This window comes from Salarias fasciatus, chromosome 20, assembly GCF_902148845.1.
Source record: "Salarias fasciatus chromosome 20, fSalaFa1.1, whole genome shotgun sequence".
In the NCBI taxonomy this organism is placed as follows: Eukaryota; Metazoa; Chordata; class Actinopteri; order Blenniiformes; family Blenniidae; genus Salarias; species Salarias fasciatus.
Window position 1 is genome coordinate 10,004,465 of NC_043764.1, and position 21,553 is coordinate 10,026,017.

Sequence of the window (21,553 nt, forward strand, 5' to 3'; positions counted from 1 at the left end):
GAGAGAGCGCACCGACAAATACCCCAGCCATGACTCACACAATCCACTGCTCGCTCAAATTAGCAGAGAAAATGTTATCGGCGCTCAGATTCCCTAACAGCTCTTTTGAGATGCAGAAGTGCACAAAAGACTCAGCTATTCAAATTCATGCACAGCAAGTGAGGCGAAAGCAAGATTTCCAAAAGGCAAAGTTGGTCAAGATGCCAAAAAATGTAGTCAGTAAACACTGATTAACAGCTACAGGTAAATAACTAAAATACCGCAAACAATTAAGGATCTCAGTACATCACAGTAAAAGCCAAGTCAAGTATTTCTGCAGATTTTATTTCTATCCATTCATCCCTTACACAGACTTTATCCGAGCTGGAGTCATGGGAAGTGGAAGCCTCCGATGAGCAAAAGGCAAGGTACACAATCGCACATACACAAGTACACACTGCGGTCAGGTGACGCTCTGGAACAGGTTTTTATCCAGGATTTCTCTTTACATTGCAGCATTCGTGTTTCCCTCCATTCTGACTTCTCTCTATATTTATGCACGGTGTGATTTTATTATATTTTTAATTTCAGTTAATTGGCAGACTTTTTTCACATTGTTGTGATATGGTATTGTCTGTAGAATATTTAGGGGGAATCAAATTTTACCCATTTTGGAACAAGCCTCCAACAATGTGTAATGTGGAAACAGTGAAACTCTGAATACTTTCTTGATGCATATGGAAAGTTTCCAATATAAGAGAGAAATAAATGTGTTTTTCCACTGGTATGGACAGGCAGCACAGGTAAAAAAACAGAAACATTAATATTTCTCTGTTATAGAAGCAACGCAATTTGGTTGTTTACTTGAAGGTTACTGTGAGAGATGATAAAATGAGTGATAAAACATTCTGAATTACAAATACAGACCGTAGTGCCACACAAGTCTATTTCTCAAACGTTCAGCCCTCTCTAGATTGTTCCTAAACAGCACAGCTCCTTGACATTTTTGTTAAAAGCACCGTTAGCAAAGCGCTTGTTTTTGGTGTGAGCGCCTAACAATAGTCACATGAAGCACGGAGTGAAAGATTTATAGAGCTGGCAAAGAGCCAGCGACTGAGCATCGCCGCTGTTGTTCCTCTCTTTGTCAAACTGTTGGCACTGCTCGATGCGCTCATCAAATTCTTCCTGCTCCAGATTGATTTTACGGGACAGATATTGCTCTGTTTTTGTAATATGTTTCCTGTAAACTTCTGTGAATCCCTTGTCCAAGTAATAAGAGAGTCTTACCAAATCTCCTGTTCTGTTTTTAGATATATACGTATATAGATTTTTGAAACAAATCATTAAAGGTGATTTGCTACAGCTGTAACGAGGCACCAAACCGCAAGAAAGAACACAGCAACAGTGTTTCTTTTCAAGTCGGGAGAATTTCCATACCATTAGTGTTTCCCAGTGACGGATAGCTCCTTTCTCTGCAAGCAACAACCAGGACTGTATTTCTATAATGAAATGCTTTTCAATTTATTCCTTACAAGATAAGACGTCATTTTCAATCTGCTTAACATACAAGTCCAACAGCAAGAGGAGTAATATCATGCATCTTGCACTGACAATTCAATTTTTGTGGCCTCCCCCCCCCCCCCCCCCCCCCGCCCCGACCAAAGACACTGATTGTACCACCTGATAAATGGCGGAAGATGTGATTTTATACGTTCCTTGTGGAAACTATCCAATCTGTGTGTGAGACATCCCTGGACATTTCATTGAGCGCGCTGGCTGGGACTGCGCCGGCATTAAGAACGACAAGGGTTCGACCTTGTCTGTAAAAGCAACCTGCGAAGCGACTAAAATTCACTGGGATCTGGCAATTACCCCTTTGAGGAGAGGCAAACAGAAATCGGAATAAACTGATGAAAACCTGAAAATGACAGAGACCACTAAACGAGTGACCTCGGTTCAAGCCTGCTGCCTTTGATCTGAAAGAATCATTTTCACTTTGAGTGAAGCTGTGAATTCGGTGAGCTAATTCTCTGCTGGTTGTTGTGACAGTGGAGCGAAACCGAGGAAACACTCCCCAGCAGCGGATAAAGGCAAAAAAAAAAAAAAAAAAACCTCCCTTTCAACCAAATTACCCAATTTCCATTCTCATTTGTCACACCGCGAGATGGAGCCGGGCCACAGTGGAGCATCGCCACAGCGGGGGCACGGCACCGGGTCTGGCCGGCCCCGGATGGAGAGGGGGCCTATTAGACAAGCCTGGTGGAGTCAGAGGACGGGTTGAGAGGGCAGATGGGACCGAGCTGATGCATTATGCATGGATAAGAAGCGAGCTCCGGCAGGCCAGCTGAGGCCCCCCGTCGGAGAGGGGCAGGCTGACCCGGCCAGACCCGTCACGCGCCCGCCTCCCCCGTCAGGAGCCCCCCCCCCTCCTCCGTGACCCTGAGCACAGGTCCGGCATGATTGGCTAATTTATGTGGAAGTCAGTCATTTGTGCTGAAATATTAATTCAGACGATTTAAGAACTGACATTTAATTCATAACAATGGACTTTGGCACCGACAGGAGAAGAAGGGAACCATCGTCCACGTGTTTATAGACCTGCTACAGCTTTTTTGTAGGGGCCCTTTAACCATTTATGGTGAACTCACTGAGAGACTGGGTTATAAATACATTCTACCCTGGAGTGCTCTTCAAGGGTACTTCCACCGTTTTTGTGTGTGTGATTTCTCTGTCCGAAAAGTAAACACCTTTATAGTTTATTCGTATAATATAAAGGCTATTCCATGATTTCTGGCCAAATAAAATATTTTAATGGGAAATATTTGTCACCTGCCTGATGTCTTAGGCTATCCAAGAGTTTTGCCTGTGTGAGCATATGTACACTTTCACTTTTTATCCCAACACGACTTTATTTCTACAAAATTTTAGTAATTTCTATTGAATATATATGAATAAATGGTGATTTCATATTTTAAGGAATATTTTCCAAACGAAATACATTTATCAGGTGGACTGGCAGGGAGAAGAAATATGTTTTCCCAGTGAAAATGCCAAAAGAAACTTTCATTGTGAGGAATTCAAAGCAGAAGGGTCCTGAATTGTCATAAATTGAAGAAATGACCAAAAATCCTGAAGGTGCAACTTCTAACCTGATGTATCAAGCAATTATTTTCTCATGCATGATGTGAAAATCATGAATTCATCCTTGTTCCTTTGGAAGAAACTGAAAGAGATAAGGAAGTTAGCAGCTATAGTAACTGGGCTGGCCTGTAGCAACCAGTAATGGAATGACCGTCAATAAAAAAAATAAAAAATTTCACAAGCAAAGCTAAGAGAGAGGGCTCTGCGTATCCTCAATAAATGATTATAATGACTATGTGATTCCATAAGTATTTTGATGGGCAAACTGCATAAAACCCAGAAAAAAAACACTTTCATTAAAAAGAAATGCAGCCCTCATTTATGTATGATTACAATATTGATTGCAGTTATTCCATGTGAATGATTTACACTCTTGAAGGAAAGAAAAAACATTAGATTATTGGCAAAATGTTGCAATGGCACTGGCTCAAATATCCTATTGCACTATTGGCAAGTCAAAGAAATTATTGGCTTTATTACGTTTGAAATGGATTAAATCATCACATTATTGGCAGACATTTCATCAATGGCGGCCAGTATTACGGTATTGCTTGTTACACCGCCTGATCAAGAGGTAAACAGTAGAACATAAGTTGTTGCATTTTCACCAGCGCGTCACTAATTCTGCAGTTTATGTCGTGCAAGTTTCACACACCGACTCACTGAAGCTGCTCCGCTTCATAAGACACGAGGAATCGCTCTATAGGTGACTCTATATGAGCCGTTCACGCCACACGCTGAACTGACGCTCCACGAACAATGCAGCACTGAATGAAAACTCCCCGCCGTCCATATTATCCAAACAAACACAAACAATATGACTGTTTTCACAAAGTGAGGTAATGTCAATGAGAAATCTAGTTTGTAGACTTTCCGGGCATGCGGTATTGATCCTCTTCAGAACCGGCTATTGAAAAGCTGTGTTCAATACATATTACAAAAGGCTCGAGATTACTGGCTTTCTGTGGAAATTTCATTACAAGAATTATCGAGCCGACGCGTTTGTGTATTCATTGTTTGCAGCTTTCACAATCTGACCGAATGAACTATGAATCTGCTTTATCTGCTTTGTTTCCTCTCCATTTTTCTCGGAGTGACAGACGTGTCTGTGGGCTGCCACTGACGATTAGAGGAGAGGGGAGGTTCACTGGAGGTCGCGCACATCTTATTCATCAGTGTCTAAACTCAGTCATTGTCAAAGTCACCTTTACTCTGCTCCAAACTGCACCCACACCCCCATCCTGTGCCCAAACTGTAAAGCCCCTCCCCTCTTCAATCCCTGCCACTGGTGAGTGACAGATCAGCTAATGTAGTCACAGCTGAGTACAGCACGGGGAAGGGGGGGGTGTAGCGGGGGGGGTCGGTGGCTGTAGCTCAGCGGAGAGCCTCCTCCCAGCTTGACTGCAGGATACACAACAGATGGGAATAGGGTATAAGAGGAGGATCCACACGAAGCCGCTCTGCAGTGAGCCGTCAGCCGCAGGAGAGCAGTGGTAGAGACCATAATCCCTCTGCTGTAATGATACTCGACTTAAAACACAAAAGGTCATTAAATCTGTCGCATGTTCAAGTTAATTTGAAGACAATGGACATACCCGCCCCGCGTTTCAGGAGAATCACCCTATGCTTGCATCTATATCAAACCTTTAGGCTGCCTGTAATGTACCCGCCCGATCACCTCTTTTCAGCTCGTTTGTGTATCGAATTTCCGAATCCATCTAAATGTCTGTAACGTGCACGCATTTCTAACTTTGTATTAATACATTCGCAGCAAATTTATGTGCGTGTGTCTTTGTAGTTGAGAGAGGGAGAAAGAGAGAGAGAGAAAGAGAGAGAGAGAGAGAGAGAGACGGGCCATGAGAAGAAGAACAGAGGTGGTCTCTTGTGAATCTGTGTTCATCGCCCCACTTTCTTTGATCATAAATACTACTTTAACCAGGAGTCATTATGGAGCCGCAGCACAGCAGATGTAGTCATTACATTTAATTACTCCCACATTCTTTAATAAAATGAACAAAAACACAGGTTAATGACAGTCACTTTCATCTCTCAACCCCATCTATCTGGAATATCTGTGATATCTTTGGATCGCGACGGGGGCCGAGAGGATTTCCCACAACTGCCACATCAAAGCTGATTGTCACAGAGTTGCTTCATCAGGAAAAGTCCAAATATTGTTTTATGCATCATCTGTTTGTCTTCATATAATTAGATTTTATTTTCTATGAAATGAGAATGAACAGCTGAATGTATAGAGACTTACAGGCAACAGGTGCTTGAGGTGGGCCGAGAACAATGATCAGCCAGAACATTAAGACCACCTCTTTGATATTTTGTAAATCCCAACTTCTGCTGCCAAAACAGCCCTGACCCATCGAGGCATGTGCTTCACAAAGAAATGTAAATACTGCCTCCTTTCTGGCAGTGTTTCTCAACTCACCGGGCTCAGGGATCCAGCATCATTCCATAATGACTCATTTTGAGGTATCACTCAACTCTCAACTCCAGTTTATTTGTAAAGCACTCTAAAACAACCATCGCTGCAACAAAGTGCTGAAAATAAATGGACAACAAAACCTAAATCACTATTAGTCCACTGATGTGTAAATAGTGCTACATTTATGTTTGAGATTTGGAATTTTGAGGCCGGTAACGCCACAAACTCTATTTGACCCACCGGCACCTTGGCTTTTTCATCACACAGTTTTGACCAGCTTGGTAAAAAAAAAAAAAAAAAAAAAACACCTGTCTATCTATGTGATATAAAAAAAAAAAAAAAAAAAAAAACCATGAGCACCTTCACATTCTAACTTTTTTCAATCAAAACCAGTATTAACTTCAGACGCTGTCTGAAGCCCAGCAGCTCCTCAGATTGAACCACTTTGGCCAGGCTTCAGAGAGACTTTGATCCGGTCCAAGGTTCCTATTTTCCTTCACTTTTGATTGATATTAAGCACTGCAGACCAGGGACACCCCACCAGGCTGCTGTTTTCACAACAATCGCTCAACCCAGTACACTTTAATATTTCCGTTCTGACACATCTAAACGCAGCTAAAGGTCATGCAGTGTGAATGTATCACCACTCAACCATTAACTGGAAATACTCCTACACTGAAGCCTTAGATAAAAATGTCACTTAAATAATTATGTAGTATTGAAAAAGTGCTCTGTAAGCAGGTTCCAGTTCCAGGAAAACAAAAATGTTCAGCTTTCATTACTGAAACTCACCTTCCTCTTGGCATTTGACTAAAATGGAAAAGACAACGGTGAAAAGAGTGCTGACAGAATGAAAGGTGCCTGAAGGACGACTGCTTGTCTTTTGGAGGCAGAAAGAGAGACGAAGTGTTAAAGTTCAGTCAAAGAAGCAGTCGCTTTGCAGTCTCCTGTCCCGGCACGGCGTCCGAACCGCCCCTGGCTTTCAGCATTCAACACGATCTTTAAACTCAAAGATCCACTTTTTTCTCTCCTTTTCCTTCTTCATGATGACTCATAAAAACCAGAGACCTCGGAGTTAAAGAGAACCTCACCGTCGGCCGCAGTTCACGATCCGTGTCTATTCAACATCTGCTCGGTCGCAGCCTGTGCCGCTCATTGTTCTGCGAAATCAATTTGGAATTTGTGCGAGGCAGTACGGATGACACTGTAACAAATTAACACAACAAGCATATGCATGTAAAATCACAAGCGGCTCAATCACACAGCGCCACTTTCGCCGGGCGCATCCCGCCTCGCCTAATTGGAGTTCTCAGCAAAGCAGCCGCTCGTCACCTTTTCTTCCTGCTCTGCTTGTTATCATCCACAACAAGAGCAGAAAACTGAGCCAGGGAATGCTGCAAAAAAAAACAAAAAAAAACAAAGTAACGTGCTTACTCGAATATGCCAACTGTGATTCAGCACATTTATTTACAAAGTGCTGCAAGCTGCACAAAAAAAAGTCCCTTCAATCAATCTCCCGGCTGCTTGTGCGGATGGCCCAGAAAATGTATTTCTAAAGGAGAAAAGGGTCATCTCCAGAAAAGATAAAGTTCCATTCAAAGGTTGTCGGGTCAGCGTAAACAGTATTTTCTAATACTATCTTCCATTCACTAGATCAGTCCTCGCTTGGCAGGTATTTGAGTGGCAATTGACTCCGAAGCAGGAAATGTCACCTTGTTGTCTCACCCCGATTACACACAGTCAATATTTTCATTTCATCCGAGGCCCTTTGCCGCAGAAGCTCAGAAACGGCTTTCCATGTCTTCACAAACAATTTGCACTGCTGCGAAATGAAGCATGAAGCGTACGCCTACACAGCAAGTCTGCAAGGTATCCACACTAACCAGGTACTTTTGTTGTCACATCAAGAATTTGAGCTTCTTACGACTGCTCCCAAAGATCAGACCGTCAGAGAGTCGATAGAGTGGAATAAATGAGTGAAATTAAAGCCAAAGAATGAGATTTAATTTTTTTTTTCTTTTTTTTTTCTTGGCCTGGAACATGACAAAAAATAAATAAAAGCCTAACAATGATAACCTACCAAAATCCAAAAACTATGCGTTTTCACTTAAAACGTTGCCATGTAAATGGAGGTGTGAATTTGGACCATTGAGTGGAGTCACCAGGGGGCCACATGTGGGAAAGTAGGGGGATGACAATTAAGTTATTGCTGATTTCACGTGGGACATTGATGTGAAACCACAGCCTAATAATATTTAAGAGTTTTGTTTTACCAGCCATGACTTCAGTCAGTGATGTAGAAGACATTAAACCAAAAACATCTCAGCATTTTAATCTTTGAATGTATGCAGTACTGGGATTTGCTCATCATGGGATAAAAAAAAAGGCAGACTTACCTTAATGTTTAGGCTCTGCGTTTAAGAATACAGTTAATGGGTTGAAAGGCTCACATGATGCATGTGAGATTTCTGTGTGGGCTACAGGCTCCAACATCCACACAGACAAACATAACAGTCGAGCTGCATGTCTGACCACACATAGAAGCTTTTGCATAATTTGTAGTTACTGAATGAGCCCAGAGGAATAGCAAACACCTGGACGACAAAACAAGACACAGCGCTCAGAAACACACTATGAACGAGCACGATTAGTCAGTTATGTTGGCCATGCTTGTTAATCGCGCCACAAATTTTAATCATTTAAACTAATTTGAGTGACTTTCATGTACCCATCTGGTTCACTCTGATGCACTAATCGTTGCTACAAGCCTCCATGGGAAGATGTCCAGTCGGATCTGATCTTTCAAAACACATCGAACTCAAGCAGTTGGATTCCATCCGGAATGGAAGCTGTTGAATTTAACATTGTTTACCCATAAACCCACCCGGTCTGAGAAGATTAAAAATAAAAAACAACAGTGACTATGTAAGCGCAGCTGCAAACACACTTTCTCAAGATAAAAGTTTCATGATGTTAATTTAATATGTTGAGCCAAAATGCTTTTTTTTTTCCTTCATTGAACTGGTTGACTAGTCTTAATTAAGACTGTTGAAAATTAACTTGGTCATATCAAGATGTAAAACAAAAAGCAATATTTGCAGGAGTTTGGATTATCGAGCTGCCAGAGGATACGCACCATTAATCATAGAAAACTGTACTTTATGAAGTTTTGTTTGTACAGTAGGGGAGTATAGCAGAAGACTACTGCACCTGATATGGAAACAATACAGAATAATAAATGGGAAATGATTCCATTTAGACTGCGGAGCCACAAGACAGTAAAACCACCCCGTCGATTCCCTTTGGAGGAAAACAGGAAATCAGCGACGGGTCTCCTGCACCACCTGCTTTCTTGAGAGCTCACTGAAGGGACTGTTCTGTGTACCTGAGCATCCACAAGGAGGTGCCTCATCAGGGTCATGGATTTCTGCATGGTCTCCTTCTCCGGGGGAGGGAAGGCGGGCTCCTCCTGCTCCAGGGACTTGGGTCCAGTCACCATGAAGCTCGCAATCTGGTCATTCAGGCTGTTCAGGGACTGCACAGCTAGAGGGAGACACAAAAATAACACTCAACATGGCAGCGTGGGGAACTTTCTCCTCTCATTTCCACCCCCTTCTGCTGCGTCAGTCATTAGTTTGGTGAATTCAACATAAACTGAGAGCAGTCGGGGGGTTAGAGGATCACATAATCCTTTACATACCAGAGCAAACAGACTCAGATATTTTCAAACGGAGCAGGAACAGCAAACAGTGATAACAGAGGGGAAGAGCAGCTTCCTACTGTCACACTGTCACCGACTTTCTCCGTCCACGCCCTCCCTGGTCCGCAAAATGTTCCACAGCGGCCTGCGAGCCATCCTGTTTTTGTTTCCCCTCATGTTCTTGCCCTTGTGTGTCCCTGGCAAACCTCTCCTTTTAAGTTTCCTCTCCACACACACACACACACACACACACACACACACTTCCTCAACACTCTTCCCATTTACGCTGAACTGACTGTTGCTCTTCGAAAGGTCACCACAAATATTTCTGAGGCCACCCACCATGCTGGAAATGTTGAGCAAATGAAGAGCTGAAGAACGAGCAATTTCCGTATTTTATTCCTCGTTACCATGAGAATCTTTTTACCCTTTTTTTCATGACCGGCCACATTCACCCGCAACGTCTCGCTGTCCATCGTTTTTACAGGTAACATTTTATGGAGACGGTGGAGCCGTGACCTCCGACTGACCTTCTGTTCAGAGGCCGTCCCTTACAAACTATGAGCCGGTAATTCTCTTGTATTTCACAGATTCTAAGCGTCAACCCACTTCTGCCAAATAAAGAAATCCAACCTGCTAAATCCATATGAGTAGGATGATTTCGGTCCAGGCATCTGGATTGGCTGTTTTCAGGATGTGAATATAAAGCTTCTTTCAGACACAAAAGCCCACGCATAATGTAAAAAAAAAAAAAAAAAAAAAAAGGGGGGGGTGGGAAGAGAGCATAGATTAATGTGTTACATAAGCAAGAAATTCTTTCACCGTGGCTGACATTTTCAAGCCAACAAGCTTGGAGTAGGAAATTTGACAAGTCGGCACTGAAGGCGGTGGAGATAAGACGTGAACGGGGGGGGGGTTGGAGAGGAAGACCGCGTCCCCTCGAGGTGAGAGCGGTGCAGACGTCAGAATAATGAATCTGTGAGCAGGGCGGATGTCGCCGGAGCTCGCAGACACTCCGGCCACTCCGGCTGTCCAAGCACATGAGGAGATGGAGCTGGGAAGTGAAGAGTTTTCTCCCTTAACCTTTTCAGTTTATTTCTAATTGTAACTGATACAAAGACAAAAGGCCACGTTTGTGCTTCCTGTTAATTTCAGCCTGGTTATTATATCCTGGAGTGGAAACTGGAGTCATGGATGAGTGTAGTATGACCTTTCATTCAAGCTTTGGAAGAAGGGATTTCAGTTGCTTGCTCTTGGTGCCCTCTAGTGGGCAAAAGACATATATGCAGCCACCAAAACAGGGCTGGCAAACGCTCTCATGTTCTTAATGCCGGTTACAGTAAAGAGCTACTTCTTTCTGTGAGTAGGAGTAAAACAGCACAGGTGCAGAAAACTAATTAGGCACAGAAATAAAAACTAACTCGTATCTTTACTGGTACATTATTACTTCTTTCAAGCATGTTTAAAATTTTTTGGGAGGTGATGGCAGCGTAAATCTGCATCAGCATGAATCCACCAGTTTATTATATTCATAAGTAGTGATGCAGATCATGATTCAAACTGTTCCATATTCCCTATTCTGAAACAAAATTATTTTAGAAATTTAAAAAAAAAAAAAAAAAAAAAAAAAAACATGTGAAAGCCTGACTAGAATATATACGAAATACAGATTATTTAAATGGAAATGGGAATTGTGGGTATTCCATCACCGTCAATGAAACAGTGTGAATAATTTTTACTGTGTCTGTAAGTCTGAATGATTGCATGTGGAGGTTTAAACAAGTGATGGGCCAGTTTCAAGAACATCAGCGTCAGAAAGCAGAGATATACAAGTTGAAATGCACTGTAATATAGTAAAAAGTACTAATTACTAAACAACGGCCGCATCCCAAAAGACCTACTGTACGGGGAACTGGCTATTGGAAACAGGTCGAGATCGACGGAGCCAACAACATTAATTACCAAGTACAGATGCCCAAAAAAAATCTACTTCAGTGCAGCAACAAAGTAAAAATACTTCACAACTTTCAAACCTTCCTCAAGAGGCATCTGCAAGCTCAATGAAGTTATGATTGACAGTCTGTGTGGACATCGTCACCGGGTTTGGAACTTAGTTCATCAATGTATTTCATTCAAACCAGCATCTTATATACCAGAAAATACAGCCGGATACACAATATTCTCATCGGCTGTGATAAAAGTGAAAGGAGCTTCTGTGTTGGATTACATTCCAACAGTAATTGTCAACCAAATAAAACTGATTTTACCAATAAAGTCAACCAAATCTGATTTTTTTTTACTCAACAATAGGAATTTTTGGCCTTTTTGCTATGGGGAGGGGTGTTTCTGGTCGCTGTGTAAGGTTCAGTATGAGAGGAATTTAATCACAAAGAAGATTAGCAATGTTTTTGTTTAGTTTTTTTCCCCCAGCATTTTGAAGTCTCGCTTCAAAGTTAGCACAAGATAATAAAGAAAGAAAGGAACCTTGTAGAATAAACACGAGACTGAAATGAAAGCTGCAGTGTGCACTAAATTCAACGCAGAAACAACTGTCGCAGTGCACGCACAGCCCTTTAGACCACATATTGAACATTGATTATTTGGTTGTTTATGCTGGGATCACTGAGCCCCTGAAGCACCAAGGTGCAACTAACATAAGTTAAAAGCATCTCCAGCCAGTAAACTATTAACCAGATTAATGAAGTGCACATCAATACTTTTCCTAAAAGGTGTTAATAACCCCCCCCAAAAAAAAAATCAATGTGCAACTCATTAGGTTTGTCTCGTTAAATCCATACAGAAAATTATTCTCAACCATAAGATAAAGATCCACAGTTATTGACCAAAAGCTTTTTTCAATACAAACGGTTGCTAAGGAAACCTGGGCTCCGACTACAACAAACTGTAATCATATAGAGGGATTTTCTTTAAAACGCTTTACCTCAGAGGCATCTGCAAAGTAAACTCAGAAACATTTCATTAAATACTGTGTGGCAATCTGCAAAGTAACTCAATTTTAAATGTCTTTGCTGTCAAGGAGGAAGGATGCAGAATGCAGCAAAACTCCTGCGACTGTCACTTTGTGTCTTCATCTGAAACCTGAAATAGATCTCACCCGCAGCTCGCCCTCAGCAAATATGAAAAGTGATGAAAGCCAGGCAGAGGCGTGCAGGTAAGATGGAAAATTACAGTGGTTATGTTACAATAGATACAATGAGAAGGAAGAAAAAAGACAGCACCATCTAACTTTCCCTGATTTTCTGCAGAAACAGCTCAACAAATGAGCAGCAGAGGCCACAGTGGCATCACACGAGGTTTCATCTGTTCGAGGGGGAGATCGACGGCTGCCGAGGGACATGAGATCACTTCCAATGAAAGAAAAAAAGTTTGAGAGAAAGTATGCAGCCCTACCTACGAGGATGAGGTGCAGGAGTCTTTCCACAGTCGAGATAAAACGGGCTTATTTCATGGGAATTGTTCACAAAAGACATGAAGTCTTGGCAAAATGTCGAGAACTGCGGAGAGCGACGAGCCAAAATCCGGCTCCGACGCGCTTCTGATGCCAGCCCTATATTTTCTGCTGTGCACTGCAGAGTGCCACACACACACAGAAAAGAAATGTCCCATTGCAGAGAGGTGCAGTGGTTAGCTTTCTAAACTCACAGTGAGATGTACCCGGTTCAAGCCCAGATTGGAAGTCCTGTTTCCTCCCAGAGTCCAGAAGCATGGATCTGAACAGACCGTAGATGTGAGTGTGTGTGCATGTGTAGTTTGTCTGTGTACAGCACTTTGCACGTGGTAGCGACAGCCACAAAGCAGGGGCAGCACCTCTGCATCCTGCCAGGGAGCGCCTGTTTTCTGTTCACACTGTTGAAACTAATTTCTTTGGTCCTCGACCAGAAACCTGTGGCTTAGTGCACAATTAAGCACGATCTGAAATGTCAGACCTTTTAAGCTTCATGGCCAATTGAGCAGATGGCCTATAAGAGCAGTGAAGATTAAAAAAAACTAATGAAATTCTACATTCAAGCACGTGCAGGATCATAAACAGTATCATTAACATATAATAATAGTTCTTTTAGGCAGTGAATGATTCTCAGGCTCTGAGAAGCAGCTGGATGGTAATGAAGGGGGAAATATGGGTGAGTGGTTCACCCGATTTTCTGCATATCTAAATGGCGAAAATGTTTATTTTTATACGCACAATTAGGACAGATATAAAAGCAAGGTATTTTAATGGGGGTTGAACCGCAGACCTGACCATGATCTCAATCTGCAGCCAAAATTAGAGCAGAAAATCACAAAGCGAGGAGTCGCCGGGGAGAGCCGAAGCCAAAATGATGTGAGGCACTTTGAAGTGGATACGTTTGTAAAGCCACAAAATTTTTTAATGCACTCCAAATGCACCATTAAAGTATGAGGTGGCTCTGCTGCAGCAGGCGCTGTGCAACACCGCCCCCTAGCGGCAGCAGCGCCGCACCACAGCGAGGCTCGGTTTGTGCATTATAATGCATGTAAACCCAAATAGTCGGATGTTGTTTACAGCGCTGCCATAATTTAATCACACTGTGAAATGAATGCAAATCAAACAAATCACTGGGGTGAGACGCGTTTTCCGGCTTAGCCTCATAAAACATGAAAAGGAGTATGGCAATTAATGTCAACTTCTAATCTGTGGGCTGAGATGCAGAGATGGAGATGTGTGACCTGATAGGGGAGTGAAAAAATAAAAAAAAGAAAACCCAATCCTGGTGCATAGGAATAAACACAATGAAAAATCAATTATATTCAGGCTGAATCATAAATGTTGCAAGACAAAGCAATACATATGCAGTGGTTTTGAACATAGGGAGTGGAATAATCACTATTAATGAAGCTTGTAATTTCAGACTATGAATCAAAGTGATTACCAGAAAAAAAAAAACATCTAGAAGATTAGATAATAATCAGGGGGAAAGGAACTAATCTTGTGAATCCATGACTGTTCGGAATATTATTTTTATTCTGTGTTTTATTCAATGTTATATATAATCTGCTTTGTCTTGTATGGCTGAATGCCGATGTATCACAAATCAGCCTCACTCCGCAAGCGTCAAAGTACAACACATTTGAACTGCATGCTAACACAAACTATACGCCAACACATTATGAAGGACGAAATAATACACCCGATCATTTTTGCAGTCTCTCTCTGCGTGCAGCACAACATATTTTGCCATTTATTAGTAATTTCCGAGCTAATTTTTCATATATACTGACAAATCACGCAAGGATAAATCCATGTGATGCTATGAGATAATAATTGATCGTAATCAATCATCTCTGAGGGCTCACTCCGGAGATTTGGTCATTTATGAACAAACTTCATGTCAGCCGCAATATAAAAGTGCATTAAGTGCAAAATGCATTTGATGACATCCCACACAACATTTCCACGCTGCTGATGGAGAGTGGGAGACGGCGCGCACGTCGTTTGCTCGGTGCCGCTGAACCCCGGGGGTTCTGTAGCTGTGAAGCAGAGAGCAGCGAGCACAACTCCCATCTCTGCAGAGCTCATTAAACCCCACTAATCGTATCTGTTACTGCTGTAATGGGCGGAATAAAGGGAGAGAGATGCAGGAATGAGAAGAGGTTTCCTGGAGGTGGTTGTTGCTTGTGCACTTTAAATTTGTGTGTGTGTGTGTGTGTGTGTGTGTTTGTGTGTGATGATGTTAGAACAATCTGGCACTGGCTCTCCTCATGTGCTCATTTCCCCCTTCAGCAGAGGATGCTTCCCCCTCAATGTTTCCCTTCTGTTTCTGCTGAGCTCCACATGACTGGGGCTTACTTCTCCTGTCTGTCCTCATTCTTGTGTTTTTCTGCTCCAGTTGGAACAATATGTCTGAATGGATTTTCAGACGAGCCTCAGATAACACGCCGCTCCTGAACAGGACCGACATCTGATATCTGGAAACAAAGAGACGGACGATGCTGTGCATGATGGGAAAATGTTTGTTGGTGCATTAACTGCACCATCTAATAATGAGACCTCATGTAAAAGTGAATCTCATAAACACCCGATGGCCTCTTAGCTTAAAAGGGAAAAAGCTCTTCAGCCGTTGTTTGTATTTGAGTTTGGTTACGGGGAGCACAAGGATCTACACACACACACACACAAACACACACACACAAGACTCAGAACCAACATGAGATTAAACTGCTATTTCAAGTCAAAACCGTCTCTTTTTCATGTCATGAGAACATTTGTGGAGTATTTTCTGCAACACTGGGTGGTCTGAGAGTTTGAAATTCGCAATGCAGCTCCGAAGCGTCTTTGTGAGAAAAAAAATAAATAAAAAAAAAAACTGTCAAAGTTTGGATCTGGGACAAGTATCTGGAGGCTGATGGATCTTTGTGTGTGTGCTTGGCGTTCATTTGTTTATCGAGTCTGCCTCCATACGGCGAACCTCCGTATGGAGACTTTCAACTTAAAAATGAAACTTGAGTTTCTGAACCTGTCACAAACATCCCCTCTTCTCTCTCCCAACGCTGCACCAATGTGAAGTTTTCACCGAGACGCTGTGCGGAATATTCTCCACCGTTTCCTCTAAATGACCAACAAATTCATGAGCAGAGGAAATGTAAGTAATAAGACTGAAGTGAGTGACGCTGTGCTCTGCAGTCTGGGAGGGCGGCGGGAGAAACGCTTGACAGGAGCCATTTTCTTTCACTGTCATCCTGCTGATTTGACCGCAGGGGCTGAAAGCTGCTGCCAGAACACCAACAAGAGGAATTACATGTATAATGACAGTCCTTTGTCGGGGTTAAGTGCCTAAGTTAAAAGCTTCTGGTGTGTTTCTTTTGGATTTTTTTTTTTTTTTTTTTATAGAGAACTGAATAAATGAGATTTAATTTGTTGTAAAGCTTTAGCGGCTTACAGAAATGTTGATGAAACTGCTGTGTTTTGCTGTTGTTACAGGCAGATGTTACATAATCAAGAAATCGGCCTCTTTTAAAAGGGTCGGCTCGAGTCGTTTTAAAGTGCAGCTTTGTTTTTACTGACTGAGGTGACAAATGTTAATTTTCCTTCCAATGCAGAACAGATTAAAAAAAGAAAAAGAGAAAAAAAACTCTCCTGTACAATAGTGTTAAAAGCACTCTGTTCAGATTACAGGCTGGTAACTCGACAAAACAAGCTACTTTCAAATCCTAACTGTGTCAGAAATACCATGTTTACCAAGTTTAAGTTTAAATACCATGAAGTACTGAGTGTCTGAGTGTTCATCCTTTCATTCATGTCGGTGTGACTGTTAAACCTGGGATTACTTGTTACTTTAGGACACACGCTGATCACAGGGTACACACACACACACACTCTAATTCACACATATGGGTAATTTTAGAGTCGCTAGTTAACCTTAAACACATGTTTTCTTGTGCGTGGGAGGAAGCTGGAGCAACCCAATGAAAAACAGCAGATGAACGGGGAGAACATGCAAACTGGCTGCAGACAGGCTCCAAACTTGGAATCGAACCAGGGATCGTCTCACTGTGAGACAAGAGTGTTCAACACCGTTCCACCATGGAACAGTGTGTTTTCAGAAAATCATAGTTCAAAATGTTTTCATGCAGTCCAAAACTGAATGTACTTTCATGCAATTCAAATAAATATGAATATACAGTTGATAAGGAATATTTAATCAAAACTAAAAACCTCACAAAATAATAGAATCTGTTCTGATTGTTATTCCAAAAAACGCCCCACAATAAGTTTCTCCCAGAAAGATTAGGCCAAAGATTATCTGGCTTGAAATACATTATTAGAGAGTAATTTCTGTTCAATAAAAATACTCGTGACAATAATTATAAGCAGTTTGATACATTATTTATAATGTGACAAGTTGCTGTGAAACGTTCCTCCATTAATATTCATTGCAGTGAAGAGACAGCAGAAATCACAGGAGACAAATTGAGCGTAAGAATCTAAAAGCTGGGGATTTTTTTTTTCCAGTTGCTGTTGTTTGTAGGATATTTTGACAGAGGGTTATTTTTACTGGCACAACTGGAGGCAAGACCTGACAATAAAAAACCCTCAGACTCAGGACAACAAAGGCAACTTTGAAATCTAAGCTTTAATCATAAGTGAGGATCCAGCAGACGAGATTAGAGCAGAGCGTTTGATCATGAAACTTCTGAATGCGGACGGAAAGACGTCATGATGGTCACCGATCTCAACCAAAATCTAAAGTAAAGCTAAATTTGCAAATATCCATCCATGCTACTGTTGTAAAACTCATTTTACGCTTCTTAAATCCTTACAGATTGTGACTGTATATGTATGTAACTGAATTCAGTCAATACTCTGCATATTTCTTCTCAAACGTTGAGACAGAAATCAAAAGGCAGCCCCTTGAACCGCAGATTCATCCTGCTGCTCAGCTGTCAGACCTCTGGAGCCTCCAGTCGAAGTCTTTCTCTCAGAAACCCACGCAGAGGAGTGTTTCTATTAAAATGTTGTTATTGATGGACAATCACAGTGCCGAAAGTTGTAAATCGGAATGCGCCGTATCACTGAATGATGTCTACTCCGCTGTGAAATTGAAAAATTTATCGTTCCTGACGTGCTGCATTCATTTCACTGAATTCATAACATACTTTTTTTTTTTCTTTTTTTCGGAGGCATGAATTCACATATTTCCTACATTTTTAAATAATTCATTCTCTGAAGTTTTCCTCCCTCTGGAGAAGTGTCACAGAAGTTAGAGTGGAGTCAGTCTCCGAGTTGTGTGTCGCTCTTCAAAGCCGCCGGAGCGATCTTTGAGGTCAGCCCAGTCAGCTCTGTGAGGGTTTGCAGCTCGCCGCGCTGCGCCATCCTAACACCTCAGCTCCACTGAGATTACCCCCTCCGGCAGCCGGGCCTCTGATAATTATAGTGGAGGGTGAGATGTTAAGCCTCGACACATCCAGAGAAATGTAACACAGTCCTCTAACCTCGGTTACACAATACAGTTGGTCTTTTTTTTTTTCTATTCTTTTTGAAGAAGTGTCAACTTTACAACAATGATTAAATTAGCTCTGATTGGGTATTCAGCCTCTAATTAACGTTTGATGAAAGCATAATTTAGCCATCTGTGACACCCCTCTCATAAATAAGTCAGATAACAGCACTGCGGCAGTTTGTCTGAAAGAGGGAAAACTGTATCGGTGATATTTCCAGCGAGCGCCTGCTGCCCTCACCGACATCAAACACGCCATAAAAACACCACGCCGCTCCAAGCTGCTCATTGTGTTTCTGTGGATACAATGAATCTTGAACGCTGTGTGGGAACTTCTGTTCTTTACACAAAACCATCGCCGCACAGTAGGAGACGAATGCAACTGGGTCCCAGGCCTTCATCAGGGTTTCATCATCCCGTGATTCCCTCCTTATCTGCTCTGGAGAACGAAATGTACTCGAATATAATTAGTGAGGACACAGAAAGCCACGGCAAAGGCATTCACAAAGTGCAGGGAGGGTATAATTCAAGGCTGGATGCGATGCTGCAACTATTTGATAATCCGAAATTAGACTCATATTCGACACAGGAGAAGCAAACTGAAGAAATGTGACTCAAATCTCAAAATACTTTAGATTTATTATGAATGAACTGGAATATTTCAGATCACTTTTGTTTTATTCTTCATTACTGTTCTCAAAAAGGTTTAATATTTCAGAAGCTCAGATGAATTCCATGTGATTTTACTGGAGGCCAACTGAAATTTTAAAGAAGATGGAGACTCTTTAGCATGCCGACTATTAGAGGAGACTACCGAGCTGAGATGGACCTGTCGGTGATATGATTCAAAATTCTAAATGCACGTGGACATTTTGTTCTTTTTTTTTTACCCCCCCTGTAAATTTAGGTGCGGCTCAAAACGTCCCACGTCGCGTTGTCAAAGTCACAGCAGGCGCTCCCGCCTTACTTCAAACGCCTTCAACACTTGTTCCATAATCCTGTGTGTGTTTGGGATTAAAGTCTGAAGCCTTTATCGCTCATCGATGATCTCTCGTCTCGCGGAGCGAAAGCTGGGCTGAGATGGAGAGTGGAGATGGGCGAGCACACGCGCCTGAAGTGAGGATTTACACACCGAGAGGAGTGAGGGATTACAGACTAGGATTGGCGTGATTGGCGGAAGAATGGCGCACGGTCTGAAACACCAACGCAGCCGCTTGAGAAAGAAAAGGAAAAAAGAATACGAAGAGTTTGAAACAAGCTGTCGGGAAAAAATCACAACTGCAAACACAATCAAATTTCAGCAGTTAGTGAGGATTACCGGCACCTCTCCAGCGGAGGGAATGTTTGTTCCTGGAATAAAACTTCACTCTCTGCGGCCACTCGGACAGAATTAAACCGACACTCGGTTGAGACCGTTCCTGAATCCTGTAAGTCTATTGTACACAGGACAAGAAAATCTGACATAAAACCTCCGAGCTGCACTCCGCGCTCCAGACGAACCCCTCGGGAATAAAAAAAATAACTCCTTCTGCTCCTCTAATAATGAGAATATCTGCCACCGGAACAGAAAACACAAATCTTCTTCCCATTCAAACAGCACATGTGTGAACACCATGAATACTGGAATTCAATGCTTGGATAGATATCAGGCCAACACCAAAAAGCCACCCAAAGGTCATTAGGTTAAAGAGGGTTCAGTAAGGCTCCAGATGCACACTTGGAGGTTTAAAAACAAAAAAGAAAAAGCTCAACCAGTCCTATGAAATCTTCATTATGGCTTGCTCTTTGATCAAACACGACGCGAACAAACGAGGCCAAACCTGGAGAGAAACCGAGTTCCAAGGACTCAATAATTCATAAAAACATGTATATGCTTTGTTCAGTCGACACTTCATAGAGAAAGACTTCAATCACTCTGCAGCACTGCTGCACAAAAGCCCCCAAAATCTCAGAGCCGGTACTTCGAGAGAAACTTGGGCTGCTCCTTCATACAAGCGGTGCAGCTTTGGGAGCGGTCGGCGTGAATCTGGACCGAACTGATCACAAAGTACAAATTTACATTTGGGTCCACAGTAGATCCATCCCTGGCTGATCTGCATTGACAGGTGTGGAAACACCCCGAGGCCTCGTCTCAGGAAGATCAGACAACAGTCATAAGATAAAAGTCTTTTGAAATCCAAGTAAAGCAGGGCTGCTATCTCTCGAGTTGAGGGTGAAACTCATGTAACTAACTCCAAACGTACACTCTCACACTGCGCCGCACTCCTGCATTCAGCAGTATTGTTGACCACGGCTGCTGGGATGTGTCAGCTGGAGGACCTTTCTGTGTGTAGTTTGCATGTTCTCCCATGTGGAGGCAGTAATTTTCCTATACGGTGGTCAAAAGTGGTTTAATGAAATCCTCAGTGCTACTTTGCAATCATCATGATTTCTTGTTGAAGGACATAAAGAAAAAAAACCCCAAGTTTCTTCACAAATCACAGCCTGGCCGCACATCTATCTTATTCTGTAAAAGGGCTAAATATCTCTTTCAAATTAAGATGCACGGCTACTTTTTATGTCTCATCAGCAGCTAAATCCCTGAGTGGACCATGAATGATTAATAAAGCCGTGTACCAGCACGGAGCGTTTAGTCTGGGGGGAAACTTTTAAGGAGCAAAACAAAATGGCTGAACCGAAGTGGAGTGCACTCAGAGTGCAAAGCGTGTTACGAGCGGACACAGTCCACGCCTGGAGACGGGACGGGGAGATCGCCGGCCGCTGGCTGTCCTCCAGCCCTGCCAGCGTGACTCCGGCCTCTGTGCATCACCTCAGACTGATTGGATAATCACACGACCACAGAGAGGCGGATGATGGTTTTGTACATCCAGTCGCTTCCCGGCGTCGACACAGACAGCCACAGTCCTGCTGTGTGAGGAGTTTCTTCTTTCGGGGGCAAAAATGCAACTTGGTTCAGCAATAAAGTTACCGGTAGTTTTTATTTAGTTCATTAAAAAGAGAAAAAAAAGACTTTGGGACCTTGGTAATCAGGTGCCTTCAGGAAAGAACACACTTGCATGTACACACATTGAAGAGGCAAATAATTTCCCCCGAACACAGTTTGGAGGAGAATATTATTCATGTTTTCACTGCATTTATTTTAAATGTTTTAGAAGATGTGTGTGTATATCAGTGAAATTTAAAAACAAACAAAAAAAAAACCCTGTGAGACTATAATAATATTATTGAATTTGGCCATTTAGTCCATTAAACACACCTATCTAATAAAAAAAATGACAGCTGAGTGTGTTTTAAAGCACAATGAAAATTGTCTTCTCCCCC

General features: G+C 42.3%; 1 protein-coding gene across 4 annotated transcripts in view; it reads right to left on the minus strand.

Moving 5' to 3' along the window:
• The window catches only part of kazna (kazrin, periplakin interacting protein a), a 180,759-nt gene that overhangs the window by 150,746 nt on the left and 8,460 nt on the right, over nucleotides 1-21,553 (minus strand). For all 4 annotated transcript variants that reach the window (XM_030118086.1, XM_030118087.1, XM_030118085.1 and 1 more), the window contains exon 2: nucleotides 8,943-9,100. In XM_030118086.1, the coding sequence (XP_029973946.1) occupies nucleotides 8,943-9,100 (158 nt within the window). The remainder of the gene's footprint in view (nucleotides 1-8,942; nucleotides 9,101-21,553) is intronic.